Here is a 14,603-nt window from a genome sequence, read left to right as displayed (position 1 = left end):
CATGAGCGAAACATGCAATAAACAAGGTTTTGTTTCAAGCAGGCATGGGACAGCTTGTACAAAAGTATACCTACAATCATGGAGTAGAGAATACACCACAGAGTAATCATAAGTACACAACAGGAAACCATTTCTTCGCAAAGTGACGAAAGCAACAATAGTCAGCACAACCAAGTAATTCAGGATGCCCAAGATGTTCCATGGACCTCTGCTTTTGGTTATGGTTATAATTAATAAATGATTTTAATACTTACACTGCAATATTCTTTCAATGCGTCGATAATGGCACTGCAAACCTCTCTGTCTGCCGCTGTTATGGATTTACGAAAATTTGTATCTATTTTCCTTATTTTCGGCTCGACTAAAGATAAAGTTCTTTAATATCTTCTCTAGACATACGCGTAAAGTTTTTATAAGGTGCTTCGTCGCCTTCGAACATTAATACTTTCAGAAAATTAATATTACTTTCATCACAATGTCAGTATCTTTATCTGATCCACCATCGTCTACTTTTTTTTCTTTTGTCAAAGCATTAATTAAAACAAGCTGCAGTGGCTGTGCGTACAGACAACATGCTAGAACCGATCACGCAAAGTAACTGATTCAGTTGGCTCACTGCGGTGAGTGTATGAACGGCTCGTTCAATTAAATCTTGCAAATAATTCGGTCAAACTGTCTTGAGCATGCTCAAACGCATGAGCAGCTCTAGTTTAAAGCCGGCTCTAGGTTGTGTTATAATCACGAACCTGCTCACCTATATAAAGGCGAACATAAAACCTTTTTAAAAATCGTGAATTTACTGAAATAGTACCTGAACAGAATAGTTTTGCTGATAAATTTATCACACGCTTGTCAACAAACAAAATTAGCTTATTTGACCAATGGACACATATATACGTATTGTATAATTCATATTAATCTAGATAAATGGAATGCTGAAAACGTTCCTGTGTCGGATAGAGGACTTCATATTTTTACTGAAATGTGCGAAAAACATTTTAAAATTTTCAGGATGTGAATAATATAGAATTGATTATTCTGTAGGGAGATTTTCTATAATGGTATATCAGGTTAAACGGCGGGCCGGATCTGGCCCGCACTGAAATTCTATCCGGCCCGTGAAGCATTTTAGAAATTACTTAAATTTAAAAAATATGTAAGTATGTATAATAAAAAATAACATTTTGGTTTTGTGATTGTGTCCTGCCAAAATGTTACTTAAGTCATAAAATAGCGGCAACAAGAAAGCATTTACAGCTTGGATGACTATTCAGAAAAGGTATGTTAATCTTACGACCCACATTCTAGGTAGGTACTGGGGAAACAATACAACATTTTCACCGCCAACCTGAAGATTGAAATCTCAAATGAAATTTGTCACATTTGCACCGTATCCTTTTGATCAGTACTGGCTGTCATCATTGCATTACTTACATACACACTCAGTCGTAGTTTGGCTTTTAACCCGCTTCGATTCGCAACTCAGCCATAACCACCCTACAAACCCTCGCTGCACATTGCAAACGTGCTTCTCTAATCGACTTGGCCAGCCACCCAAAACCATCGCTAAGGTAACCAGACGTAGGCCCATCATAATTATGAAGCTTTTAGCTGGGACAACTAAAATATTGTTTTTGAAATTTTGTAAAAGCACGACGTATGTTAAGCCTAACCAGATGTATTCCTTTGAGGATAATTTTCCTCTGTTTTTTTTTCAGAATAACATTTTTTTAGCTCCCGCAGCATTTTTTTCTCCTTTATTCTTATAACAAAAAAATCCTGATGGCCTTTTTATTTTAAGTGTCTTTTGATATGTTCAAAATCCTGTAACTTTATCATCACTAACCCACAAACACCAGGGACGTCATTTAGAGGAGGGGGGGGGGAGTTAGGTCATACCCCCCCCTTGAATTTTGCCAGAAAATTGCGTCATTTTATTAAATACTGAAATGCAATCTTTGATTCTAAACCGGAAGTTCTCAGATTATCCCTCAAAGAAAATCTAAAAAGTCTTGAATTTTTCCCGAAAATATATTATTTCAGTGAAATCATATCGTAACATATTTTCAGTGATAGATATATATATTTTTACCAGTGAAAATATAATTTATCTGGATTATTAATATGTATTTATTTAGGTTTATTATGGCAAAAACTTGACGGCACTCTGATAACACTGGCGTAACGGAAACTCTTATTGTGGCAACTCTGGTGTGTCCGCTCACACAATTAAGTCTTAACATGTAACTAATAATATTCAATAAAAATTCTACTGCAGCGGCCCAATCAGATATTCATGCCTCAATTTGAGTTAGTGTAAGAACTGTAAGAAATACAAACAACTTGGAAGGCCCTGGTGTAGGACATAGGAGTTGAAAATGGACAATTTTATAAAAACAATAACTAATAAAGAATGATTTTTTTATTACAAAAATAGTATATAATTAACCAGTTATGATATTTGAGCAGTTTATGACCAATTATATAAAAAATAAAGAAAAAAATGTCAACATTTGGAAGAACACACTCATTGAACTTAGGATGCACAAGTATTTATTTTTGAGTGCATGTTTAGTGAAAGATAGGATAATTGTCTATAGTTTTATGTAGTTCACTATGTTTTTCATATTTTTTGAAAGATTGTACTTAGTTGTTAACACTTTTCCTCATTTTTCGCAATTAGTAAAGAACATCGCTGAGTTTTCATATGCCTGGAAAGCCTGCATTTATATTGGAATGCTTTTCCACATTTTTCACATTTAAAGTCACCAACGTCTTTATGAGTTTGCATATGTTGCGAAAGATAGATTTGACATTTGAATAGTTTTCCACATGTTTCGCATTTGAAGCCATAGACATCACTATGAGTTTGAATATGTTGGGAAAGATTATATTTAGTTATAAATGCTCTTCCACATTTTTCACATTCAAAGTCACGAACATTGCTATGAGTTATCATATGAACTGAAAGTCTGCTTTTATATTTGAATGTTTTGCCACATATTTCACATTCAAAACCACGAATATTGCACTCAATTTTAATATGCTCTAAAAGTTTCTTTTCAAATTTGAATATTTTTCCACATTTTTCACATTTAAAGTTACGTAACTTGCAATGAATTTTAATATGCTCTGAAAGTGTTCTTTTATATTTGAATGCTTTTCCACATTTTTCGCATTCAAAGATACGAACATTACAATGAACTTTAATATGCTCTGAAAGTTTGCTTTTATATTTGAATACTTTTCCACATTCATCACATTCAAAATCATAACCATTCCCATGAATTTTCATATGCGTTGAAAGTGATATTTTATATTTAAATGCTTTTCCACATTTTTCACATTTAAATTCACGAACATCACTATGAGTTTTAAGGTGCATTGAAAGTGAGAGTTTATATTTGAACGCTTTTCCACATATTTTACATTCGAAGTCACAAAAATCACTATGAATTTCCATATGTTGTGAAAGTTTGCTTTTGTATTTAAATGCTTTTCCGCACATTTTACATTCAAAGTCACGAATATCGGTATGCGTTTTTATATGTTGTGAAAGATGGAGTTGAGATTTAAATGCTCTTCCACATTTATCACATATAAAGCCGTGAACATCACTATGAGTATTCATATGTCGTAAAAGTACGCTTTTGAATTTGAACGCTTTTCCACATTTTTCACATTTAAATTCACGAATATCGATATGTGATTTTATATGCTGTGAAAGATAATGTTGATATTTGAATGCTTTTCCACATTCTTTACATTCAAAGTTACATACATCACAATGAGTTTTTATATGTACTGAAAGTCTGTTTTTAAATCTGAATGCTTTTCCACATTTTTCACACTCAAAGTAACAAACATCACTATGAGTTTTTAAATGCTCTGAGAGTTTACTTTTATATTTGAATGATTTTTCACATTTTTCACATTCAAAGTCACGAACATCGCACTGAGTTTTCATATGTTTTGTAACTAAGCTTTTACTTTTGAATGCTTTTCCACATTTTTCACAATCAAAGTCACGTACATTGCTATGAATTATTATATGCTCAGAAAGTTTGCTATTATATTTAAATGCTTTTCCACATTTTCCACACTCGTATATATAACTATCATCATGTATATGTAGAAAGCTGGTACATTTTTTTTCTTCCAGTTCCTGAAATTTAATGTTTTGTAAATATCAAATAAGTTGTAAATATCAAAATTCATAAAAAACTAATCTTTCCGACTATTACTTCGGTGGTGTTGATAGTATTCGCCTTAAGTACATCCTTAACGTCGTGCATTTCTGATCAGAGATAATTATTGAAATATATTGAAACGTTACAGAATTCTGTATAATGTCTAACCTGTTTCAAGCATATCGTCTACGTCATCTATAAGTGTAACTTTGCTGTCATCGTATTCGCGTTTTACATTTAAAAACTTGGAAAAAAAACACTATTTCAGATTACATGGTTTATTAACAAGTATTACATATTACGTTTCATTACCTCGATTTTATAATCCATCGTGTCATTGGAAGCGAATGTTTCTTCGTCGTTATCTATGTCAGCTTCTACAAAGACCAGGTCTAATTTTTACATAAAATACAGTATATTTTGTATTATTCACAATTAATGTACACAGTTGTGCTGTATGAGTAGATAATTAAATGAACATAAGATAATTAATTAACTGAAATGATAAAGAATTGTTCCGAATCCGAGAAAACAAGTGTTTATTATAATTTAGGAATAAAAACTTCTTATGACTATTTTCTACTTCATCTAATAAATAGTCAGATTCTGAAAGTTTTGAATTCATAAAAAAATAGGGATGAGTTCAAAACATTATTCTAATAAAAATACGAAATCTTATATTGGGAAAAAAATCGGTCGACTGTTAAAGCTGTAAAGATTGTTGCTCTGAATAGTAAAAACGGGCGAGATGAATGAAATCCCAATCATACAAAAAAAAAGTCTCGTCCTCGTATTCTGCTAAACCAAGTTCTAGCATAGATTAATTTCACAGTTAGCCTTTCTAATGACACGAACCACGTATGAGGCTCAGTTGCGTTGCGACCATGTTGGCAAAATTTATTTAAAAAAAACTCTCACTTATGCTACAAAATAATATTACGAGAAACGTTTGAAACTATTACCACTTAAGTAGCTTTTTAAACATGGCTAAAATAATGTGCTTCTTTTCAATGTGCCAATGCACTTGCACTATTTTAATATATGAAACGTGATTTTTAATAACAATTGATTTTTTTAAAGGATATTTGGATGAAGCAATAGTATCATTAAGATGACGAGATTTTGAAAATATCAGATAAAACAAGAACAAAATTTTTGAGGACAATCCTCCTGAAAGGAGAACGTCTGGTCACCTTAATATCATACATTGTGACAACCCTAGCACTTCGATTTTTAACTGCCGAAAATGGTGTTCAATTGACCGGAAATGGCACCCAGAAGCTCTTTTTGGTTTATAAAAGCCCTTGACAATTATTCAACACTTGACAACAGTTGATTTTTTTTTAATTCTAGAAATAGGTGGCATTCAGATGACTTACAACACAGTTACTTTGGCACATAAACAGATGACTAATATTAGCTGCCAAACAAATATTTTAATTATTAGTTGCGATCAGAGAAAAAGATGATTTAAAAAATAATTATACCAGTTTTAATAAACGCCATTGTATGTGACAATTTGACAGTACAAGTGGAAAAGGTTTAAAACTGACGTTCGATCCAAACACGAACAAATGTCGACCATGACAAATTAATAGAGAATATAGAGACGCTTCAAAATTAAATAATTCTTTTGAAATGGTTATTTACTAACAAATATAATCTTTTTCGATTTATAATTTAGCTAATGATCTATGCTTTACATTTACCTGTTAAAAAATAACTGTTTAATAAAAAAGTATGAATAACTTAATCAATTTAAGCTAAATAATTATCTGAACTCTTACTTAAATAATTTAAACAAAAATTGGGATAAAAACTAATTCGTATTATAAAAACTTTAAGCTATTTGCACAGATATTGTTTTTTGTAAATTTTATTTCAAGGTAATAATTTAAGCAATTTTTGAAGCACTTGAGACCCTTCTCATACAGGGTGACTGTTTTGCAATTCGAGTTGCAAAACAATTGAGCATGGAACTGGTCCACACACGAGTCGACTGAAACCAAACAGATTTCAAATAAGTTATCAACTGGTTGCGTGCGATTGGTCGATTGATCCGCGAACGGGATAGGTAGAGGGTAAGATTTTGAGCGATAGATCGTTACAGATCGCCATAATTGATATTCAAATTATTTAACGAAATAAAAATATTAAATACACTTGTTGAATCGAAAAATAATTGAGAAGCGCAGGAATATTCTGCGCTACGACGACAGGTAAACAAATAATGAAGTACGATTTAAACGCCGACTGTTGCGTGCGTCAGAGCGAGTCAGAGAGTGAGGCATTTTGCCATAGATCTCTCGTTCTATCAAACACACAAACACATACAAGCGAAACCATAAGAAAGGAAATGGGATATACTCACCGTCTTATATACTAACCCATCTCACTCTTACGAAATTCTCTGACAAAGCGGTATAGCATGGGCGCGTAAAATTAAAAATTGGACAGGTCTGATTTTAATAAAAAAAATGCGTTTTTTGTGTGCCACTGTATATATATATATTTAAATAATAACAATATTTTCACGCAAAGGTTAGAAAGTATTGATAAATATAAAATATTTAATATACGATAAATATTTTTGTCATGCTCAACAATTCGTTGTATTTGGACAGTTATTTTTGCGCCATTCTAACAACTGTCAGCTTGAGCGGGGCTTCGATGTCATTTATCAAAACAGGTATAATATATTTCAATATTTTCTTTTTATTATATCACAAATTAAAAAGTTAAGTCTCTTGTTGTAACACACTCCCATCCAAGATTATATCGAACTTACATAGAATATCTTATAAGTTGAAAGTTTCGTCTGTCCCAACCCATTATTCTACCCTATTTTTTACTAGCACGATAGATCAGTGGTATAAAAGTGTTTTTTTTTTGTTAATTTTGGGATTAATATATATAATCTAGATCTCCACAATAGTTTTGCGTCTGACCAAAATTCTATTATATTTATGCTTCCAGTCATGAATCTCAAACGATAATATTATATAATAAATCATTTAAAGAAGATGCTACGGGTCTTATTTCCATAATATATGGAGTAAACTTACAGTATAAAATATACTTTAAGATACTAACGAAATTGATAGTGAAACTGGCATTCTGACAAAGTGTAATTAAAAATAAAATAACGAAACAAGCTATCCTATAAATAAAATATAAATCGAACTAGAAGAAAATGACAGCAATTGAAAAACAAGCTGGATTAAACTCGTTCAGGTATTTTTATGTTATGTAATTCATTTTGTTCATCCCTATTTAGAACAAATCGACCAATTCTCTTAACAATATCAATGATGCTCAATCCGCTAGTTAATGGCTTTAAATATATTAGAGACTCTTGTATTTTATTACTTAATTTAAATTCCATTTAATAATTAATTGTTATATTTTCAGAAGCTGACATAGAGAACAATGAAGAAATGTCTGCTTTCATCAACATGATGGAATGTAAAGCCGAGGTAATAAAACATTGTATGTAATGCTTGCACTTCACTCTCCGAAAGTAGGCGACGGTTGGCCAAGGACGGAGAATATAATGGGAAAATTCGGGGTTACTTCGGTCGAGCACGGTTGTCCCCGCTCTAAAATCTCTCGGAAGTTCTCCGAGGTTACCGCGAACGGGAGGTAAAGTGGGGGTAATTTAGGTCGACGTGGTCAACTTTGAGCGCCTCCAAAAATTCCGAAGACGCATTTTTCTATCGAGCGCGACCAGCGAGATATTTCCCCTTTCGCTCTCTCGCGTGTTAAGTGACGAGAGAGAGAGATAATGATATCGTGCTTCGCAAACTGAGAGAATGAGTGACCCAATTAAATTTCAGTATGCGCATAGGCATCCTGTGAAATGCACGTATGATGAATGCTACAATGTGGTCACAGCAACAAACGATGTTATTTTTGGAAAAAATTCAATCGGAACCATGTATTTGGGACCCAACAAACAGCGCACATAAAGATAAAAAAAAGTCCACGATGCCTGGGTGAAGATACACCTATCAACTCAAATGGAAAATTTAAGATTGGAAGATTTAAAAAAAAAAAGATTCCCTTTTCGCGACGTACAGAGGCTACAATAGGAAAATTGTGTCGTCGCTAAAATCTGGAAGTGGTGTTTATCGTCCGATTTGGTTTGCATATGCATTTATGGACAGCTTTTTGGGACCATCGTTCAAATGCAAGGATACAATAAACACAGTAAGTAATATCATATTTTTTTATTTATTTATTTAATTAAGTAATTAACATAGCAGATAGAACATCAGAGATATATAATTAAATAAATATCATCACACTTATATATTTGCATATAACATTTTTTTCTTCATTTTAACACTCGTTTAAAAAGTAAATCCTATATTATTAATCTTTATTTAAATATATTGTTCTACCCAGATAGGACAAAGTTTACCCCAAGGCTAATACTTGCCTAATTAATAATGTATAGTACAATTAATTCCTTCCAAAGAAATATTCAGTGAATTTTTCTCTTATCTGAACAGCTGACAATGCTGGATTACGTGGTGTTTGTGTCATATTTCTGAAAGCACAGTTATTATCAACCTGTTGCCGCCAACTGCCAGGTTGGAGTAAACTTCCGTTTGCATCATAAGTGTCTACCTTACCGACCGGCATATAAATAAGTAATGAAGTTGTACTTTTTCTGAGAAAGTTGTGCAACAAGAGACATGTCATTGTAATAACAGAAACGGTGTCAATATCTAATTTAATAGGCTTTTTAAAAACTCTAAATTTTGCAGCCAATATACCAAAAACATTTTCAACTAAAACTCGAGATCTCGACAATCGTGTATTGAAAGTTCGTTTCGGTAATCCAATATTATTAGTACCGGGATATGGTTTCATTATATTAGTATGTAAAGCAAATGCTCCGTCAGCCAGAAAAACGTAGGGAATATCAGTATTATCAGTACCGGGCAATGGACATGGGGTAGGCAAATTAAGAGTATTAGAAATTTAGAAATTTTTTGCCACAATAAACAATTTTTAAATACACCTCCATCACTGATCCTCCCTTGGCTACCAATGTCAGCAAACATAAACTCATAGTTGCTGTTAATTAAAGCCATAAGTACTATACTGAATGTCTTTTTATAGTTATAGTACTCAGATCCAGAGTTATCTGGACATTCTACAACAATATTGCCTGGAATCTGTGAACAATAAAATTGTATTTACCATAGATATTTTTTTCAGGTGCAAAATACAACACAGATAAATACAGAAGAGGGAAACAATGAGTTGTCGCAGCCTAACGATCCAACGGGTACACCTGATACAATAGGTAATAAAAAAAAAAACATTCGCCGTCGTCTAAACCCACCAGAACTGCATGAAACCAACATGCAAATAACTGAAGCATTCAAGATACTGAGCAATATCATCAATCAAAAACCAGCTGAAATTGAAGATGAATGCGACCTATTTGGCAAAATGATTGCAAAAATACTTAGAAAGATGCCCGAAAATGAAAGGGATGATATAATGTTGGAAATGCATTCATTAATTCATAGATCACATAATATTACTAGATCCCCATCTATTGAATCATTCCGCACTTCTACATCTAGACCCCCCCACTCATATTCAGAGCATTTCAACCCTACATCTTTTAATACCTTAAAGCGACCTTCATCAGAACACAATTCATATTCAAATGCAACAAATACATCTTCCAGACCTAATTCCTCATTATCAGAGCCAACCAACCCATTTGTAGAATTTTCAAATGAAACCCAGTCATACAACTTACATATTCCAAACACAAATAATACTGTGCCAGATACTCGCACTTTTTCAAACGTTAAAGCTCTCGGTAACGAGAATACTTCGAAGTTACATCATTTAAGCAATGAAGTTATTACTACATCAACAATCACCCCAACTGAAACTCAACTCAATACTACCTAGACACAAACTCAATCAATAATATAATAAGTTAAAGTAAAGCATACCATTAATTGTAATCATTACCATGATAGATGTAATCAGAAACTCATACTACTAGATTTTACTGTTAATAATGTTAAGAAATTTACTTACTTTACTTTTTTATATGTTATTTTTCTCATTTCGAAATTGTATATTAAATAATGTGAATTGATTTGATGTAAGAAAGGGATTGATGATCTATGTTTTTGTGTTTTATATATAAGCTAGATAAAAATTTGTTACCAAAGTATTTTAATAATTATATAATAAGAAATAGTAATATTTATGATTATACAACTAGAAATAAGGATTTTTTTAATAAATACATAAATAATATAGTTTACTTATATTTAGCTTTATTTCATTCTTGAGAACCTCATTTAGAGCTTTGCAAACTTCAAGTTCGATTTTTGAAATTATCTGGCTTGAAATTTTAAATAAATAATGCAGACTTCTGTAACTATCACCAGTTGCTAAAAGCCTCAAGGTGATTGATAAACGAATCTTGGCAGGTATAGCTTTCCTTAATTGAGTATCTTGTTTGGAGATCATGGGTAAGACTTTGGACAGCAAAAATTCGAAATCTTTCACAGACATTCGATGAAAATTTTTGAATTTCCCAGATGGTTCTTGTGTCAATTCAGCAAATTAATTTTCCATACTTTTCCTTAAAAAATAATATAAATTATTTATTAGTTGCACACTTGAACGTTTCCTGTTTATTATTTATTAGTGACAGTGAAGCCTCGATTCAACATAAAATGTCTTATTTACTAACATTGATCTATTCCGGTGCATTGCAATCATCCACCATCTCCTTTTTCTCCATTTGGTTTTAACTTTTTTTGTGTTTAAAACACGCACGTAGTTATAATACGCGAGAGCACATAGGGCGGTGACAGCGGCGGCCTGTACGTCCTCCATGTCGGGAAGCGCGCACGCGTATGAAATTCCCGGCTGTGCGGACGCTATTCGAAAAACGGCGACCTTGACCACTTTCGGAGAGTGAAGTGCAGGCATAAAACTTGTTAAAGCATATAATCTTAAATAATGATTTTTTTTCAAGTTCCCAAATTTAAAACACGAACATGATAATAGCGAATTTACACACATAGACGACATGTTTGAAACAGGTTAGACATAAAACAGTATTCAGTAACATTTCAATATGTTTCAATAATTATTTAACTTTAGAAATACACAATGTCAAGGATTTACTTATTGCTAATACTATCAGTGTGGACAGTTTAACTAACCAAATTTATAACACCGCCAAAGTAATAATCGAATGGATTTCGTTTTTTATCTATTTAGATATTTACAACTTATTTAATTAATACAATTTATATTTTAGGAACCAGAAAAAATTTGTCTAAAAAATATTATTATTCGATTGTGTTGTCTCATCATGTCCCCTTAATTCTTACTTACTTACATACTCTTGTTAATGTTTATCTGTTTTTATCATCCAAATTATTATGCCTCGAATTACTGAGACGATATCTAGAATCAGTTACAAATTAAATGGTTATTTTGTCTATTATTGCTCATGTCATGCTTTTGGATGTATTTAGTTTTTTTTTAAATATAGCATTTTTTTCTTATTGTCTTATTTTATTTTTAGATTGATATATACCAAGTTTTTTAATTAAATTGGATCTTCAATGGGTCATATACTTTTTAAAATACAGAATGCAAAAATAAATAATATTATATATAATTGTTCTAAGGCTAAGAAAAATATGTGAGATGCTGAAAATACGTATTAATACAAAAATACAAGAAAAAAATGCTTAGAGTGTAACGTAGGACTGCATGTTGATTGTATGAGAGAATAGCATAAATAAATTTTACTGTTAAATATGTTTTTATTTTACACACCATATACTGTGATCTCCAATTGGGAATATTTATAAAAATCTGTTTTTTAAAACGATTCAAGTATTTTACTGAACCTATTTTTCAGTAAAAAAAACAATCTGGCAGGTAATGGTTAAGTGGGCTCATGCCCGTGTCTGATCTGCATGGCCACTAACGGTATAAAAATTAGCTCCAAACGCACACTCGGTTTGGTTCAAGCATCTTTATCCAAATAAATCAGAACAACTTGAAAATACTATTTTCAATATAAACATTTATTGAAATTTAAAATAATAAGAAAACAAAATTACATAAATATAACAATTTGTTATACTAAATAAAATCAATAATATATTCACATTAAACCCTATTCAAATATTACTACTAGTATGGTAAATTCGAAAACAGGGGACAACACATAGAGCTACGTTGCAATCTATACAGAAATATCGAGTCTCAACGCGTTTTCTCTTGTTTTGAGCGTCCGGTTTGCAACACACGTAGCACCGCCTCGATGGGTTTGTCTTCTTTCCAGTCGAGGGAATAAATTCTGGGAAGTGTCTCTCTCTCAATCTAGAGGGTTGTGGGACAGAGGATGGGCAATCGGAGAGGGCTAGATCTACGTTTGGCAGATGTTTTTCTACAATTTTTTTTATCAAATTCAGTCTAAAATCTAAATATGTATCGGTTTGACCGTTTTTTTTAAATAAAATATACGAATCCCAAAGAGCTATCTCAAATAAATGAAAAAATATTTTTCTATAGTATTTTTTTCCTCTTTTGCGAGGAATCGGATAGTCCGCCAAATGTTGGACTACTCGATCTATCTTTCCCGTTGTATCATCATAGTCGAGAACTACGCACGGTTTTATTACAGGATTACACCTTTTAATTATACTTTTAGATGCGTTGTTATGAATCGTGGATAACATGAACACATCTTTTTTATCTTTCCAATGAAGAACCATTACTTTATTCTTTCTGTATGCTACCATACCGCCTTTTGAAATTTTTTTCGTTGAAAAAGTTGACGGTAATCCTTTTTTATCTTTACGAATTGTTCCATAAACATCTGTTTTCCGGGAAACTAGCAGTTCCGCCAACCGTGGAGTGTTATAATAATTATCTAAGGCTAGACAATACCCTTTATCTAAAAGCGGTTTCAGTAGTGTTAGAATTACTTTTGCAGACACGGGTTCAGATTGAAAGTCCTTGTAGTATAGAATCGATTTACTCGAATAAATGATCGTAGACCACACATAAGCACTTTTGGACTCGCACAAAGCGAGAGTTTTTATACCGAAACGGGCTCTTTTAGAACCAAAAAACTGCCATCTCAATCGACCTTTGGAAAGAAGAGAGCTTTCGTATATTGCGATGTCTCTATCTGGAGTGTAATTTCTTTTAAATTTCTCCTCCATCATTTGGTGTATGTCCCATATTTTATTCAGATCTGGATTAGGATGATTGGCCGGATCGTAGGCGTTATTGTTATTAAAATGTAAATATTGTCCAATTTTATCAAATCTTGACCGCGACATCAACCTCTCAAAAATTGGGGTATAAATTATGGGCCTTTTAGACCAATAATGTTTTTCACTAGGTTTTTTTAAGACACTCATAATCATTTTGATAGCGAAATATAGGTACATCTCGCTACAACCGATATCGCACCATGTACTTGCCCTTGTTGATGATGATGAAATTTCAGCATTGGCAAATCGATTTGTCTCATTGCATATGTATTGTACTAAGTCATTATCGATAAACTGTTCAAAAAACTCCAAAACACTTTTTTCACCCTCGCATTCGCCGAATTGTGTTCGTAACCCAATAAAAGGAAACCGGGATGGAGGTTCCTCGAACGGCGGGTCAGACGAAAGCTCCCACCATGCACCTGATTGAGAGTCGCTGCGCTGTGAAGATTGATCCGATTCCTCATCGGAGCCAGAATTTGATACACTCGAAGACGATACTTCCGGGTCGTTTCCAGCTTCGATCTCGTATTCAACACTGTCATAATTCAATTCAATTTTTAAAACAATAAATAGGTGTTAGCTCGTTAGAGTATAAATTTCAACTAAAATAATTAATTATCGGAGAGGGCTGAAAGCTATATATCACACGTATTTCAAATAATAAAAAAAACTAGTACACGCATGCATTAAATGTTTTGAAAGAACTTTTTTAGTTCTAAATGCTTTTACAGTTTTCATATGTTTTGTAACTAACCTTTTAATTTTAAATGCTTTTTCACATCTATCACAATCAAATTCACGTACATTGCTATGAATTATATGCTCTGCAAGTTTGCTTTTATATTTGAATGCTTTTCCACACTTGTCACACTCATATTTATCAGAATCACAATGCATACGTAGAAATCTAGTACATTTTTCTCTTCCTTGTTCCTAAAATTAAAACTGGTAATTAAATAAGTTGTAAATATTGAAATACATAAAAAATAATTTATTCGACAATTACTTTGGTGGTGTCGCTAATTTGATAAGGCAAACTGATAGTATTCGCTTTAAGTACATCCTTAACATCGTGCATTTCTGAAGTCAAATAATTCTGAAATATATTGAA

General features: G+C 32.3%; 3 protein-coding genes and 1 long non-coding RNA gene across 6 annotated transcripts; 2 read left to right on the top strand and 2 right to left on the bottom strand.

Annotated features, from left to right (window-relative positions):
* Nucleotides 1-2,404: 2,404 nt before the first annotated feature.
* LOC148238658 (uncharacterized) lies at nt 2,405-5,758 on the bottom strand. Of its 3 annotated transcripts, none has more exons than XM_088194293.1 (5): nt 5,678-5,758; nt 4,503-4,582; nt 4,359-4,434; nt 4,245-4,297; nt 2,405-4,165 (listed from the first exon to the last, which is right to left on the bottom strand). In XM_088194293.1, the coding sequence occupies exons 1-5, from the start codon at nt 5,694-5,696 to the stop codon at nt 2,654-2,656; spliced, it is 1,740 nt and encodes a 579-aa protein (XP_088050419.1). In that variant the 5' UTR covers nt 5,697-5,758; the 3' UTR covers nt 2,405-2,653. The 3 variants fall into 3 exon arrangements, with proteins under 3 accessions (XP_088050419.1, XP_088050426.1, XP_088050435.1); XM_088194300.1 differs by having other exon boundaries at nt 4,503-4,567; XM_088194309.1 differs by lacking the exon at nt 2,405-4,165 and having other exon boundaries at nt 4,179-4,297.
* Nucleotides 5,759-6,818: 1,060 nt separating this feature from the next.
* Nucleotides 6,819-11,755, top strand: LOC148238655 (uncharacterized). Its single transcript, XR_015810932.1, has 5 exons — nt 6,819-6,879; nt 7,602-7,666; nt 11,221-11,287; nt 11,349-11,431; nt 11,509-11,755. It is a non-coding gene; the product is annotated as an uncharacterized LOC148238655 (long non-coding RNA).
* Nucleotides 8,238-10,270, top strand: LOC148238656 (uncharacterized; the record flags this gene model as incomplete). The annotated part of the gene is made up of 2 exons (XM_088186976.1): nt 8,238-8,399; nt 9,420-10,270. Coding segments are annotated over 2 exons (876 nt in total), but the record flags the coding sequence as incomplete, so codon positions are not given.
* On the bottom strand, nt 8,467-9,388 carry LOC148238657 (uncharacterized; the record flags this gene model as incomplete). Its single annotated transcript, XM_088188346.1, is given in 2 exon segments — nt 8,467-9,065; nt 9,068-9,388. Coding segments are annotated over 2 exon segments (732 nt in total), but the record flags the coding sequence as incomplete, so codon positions are not given.
* Nucleotides 11,756-14,603: the final 2,848 nt, after the last annotated feature.

This window comes from Plectrocnemia conspersa, unplaced genomic scaffold (genome assembly GCF_051122295.1).
Source record: "Plectrocnemia conspersa isolate PC_06_02 unplaced genomic scaffold, ASM5112229v1 ptg000001l, whole genome shotgun sequence".
In the NCBI taxonomy this organism is placed as follows: Eukaryota; Metazoa; Arthropoda; class Insecta; order Trichoptera; family Polycentropodidae; genus Plectrocnemia; species Plectrocnemia conspersa.
The sequence above is the reverse complement of the archived record's forward strand: the minus strand, read 5'-3'. Positions and strand labels throughout refer to the sequence as shown.

Coding starts and splice junctions, on each gene's coding strand:
- LOC148238658 (XM_088194293.1), bottom strand. Junction 4,435..4,502: donor CGATGGATTATAAAATCGAG/GTAATGAAACGT, acceptor TTTTTTTCCAAG/TTTTTAAATGTAAAACGCGA. Junction 4,166..4,244: donor ATACTATCAACACCACCGAA/GTAATAGTCGGA, acceptor ATTAAATTTCAG/GAACTGGAAGAAAAAAAATG.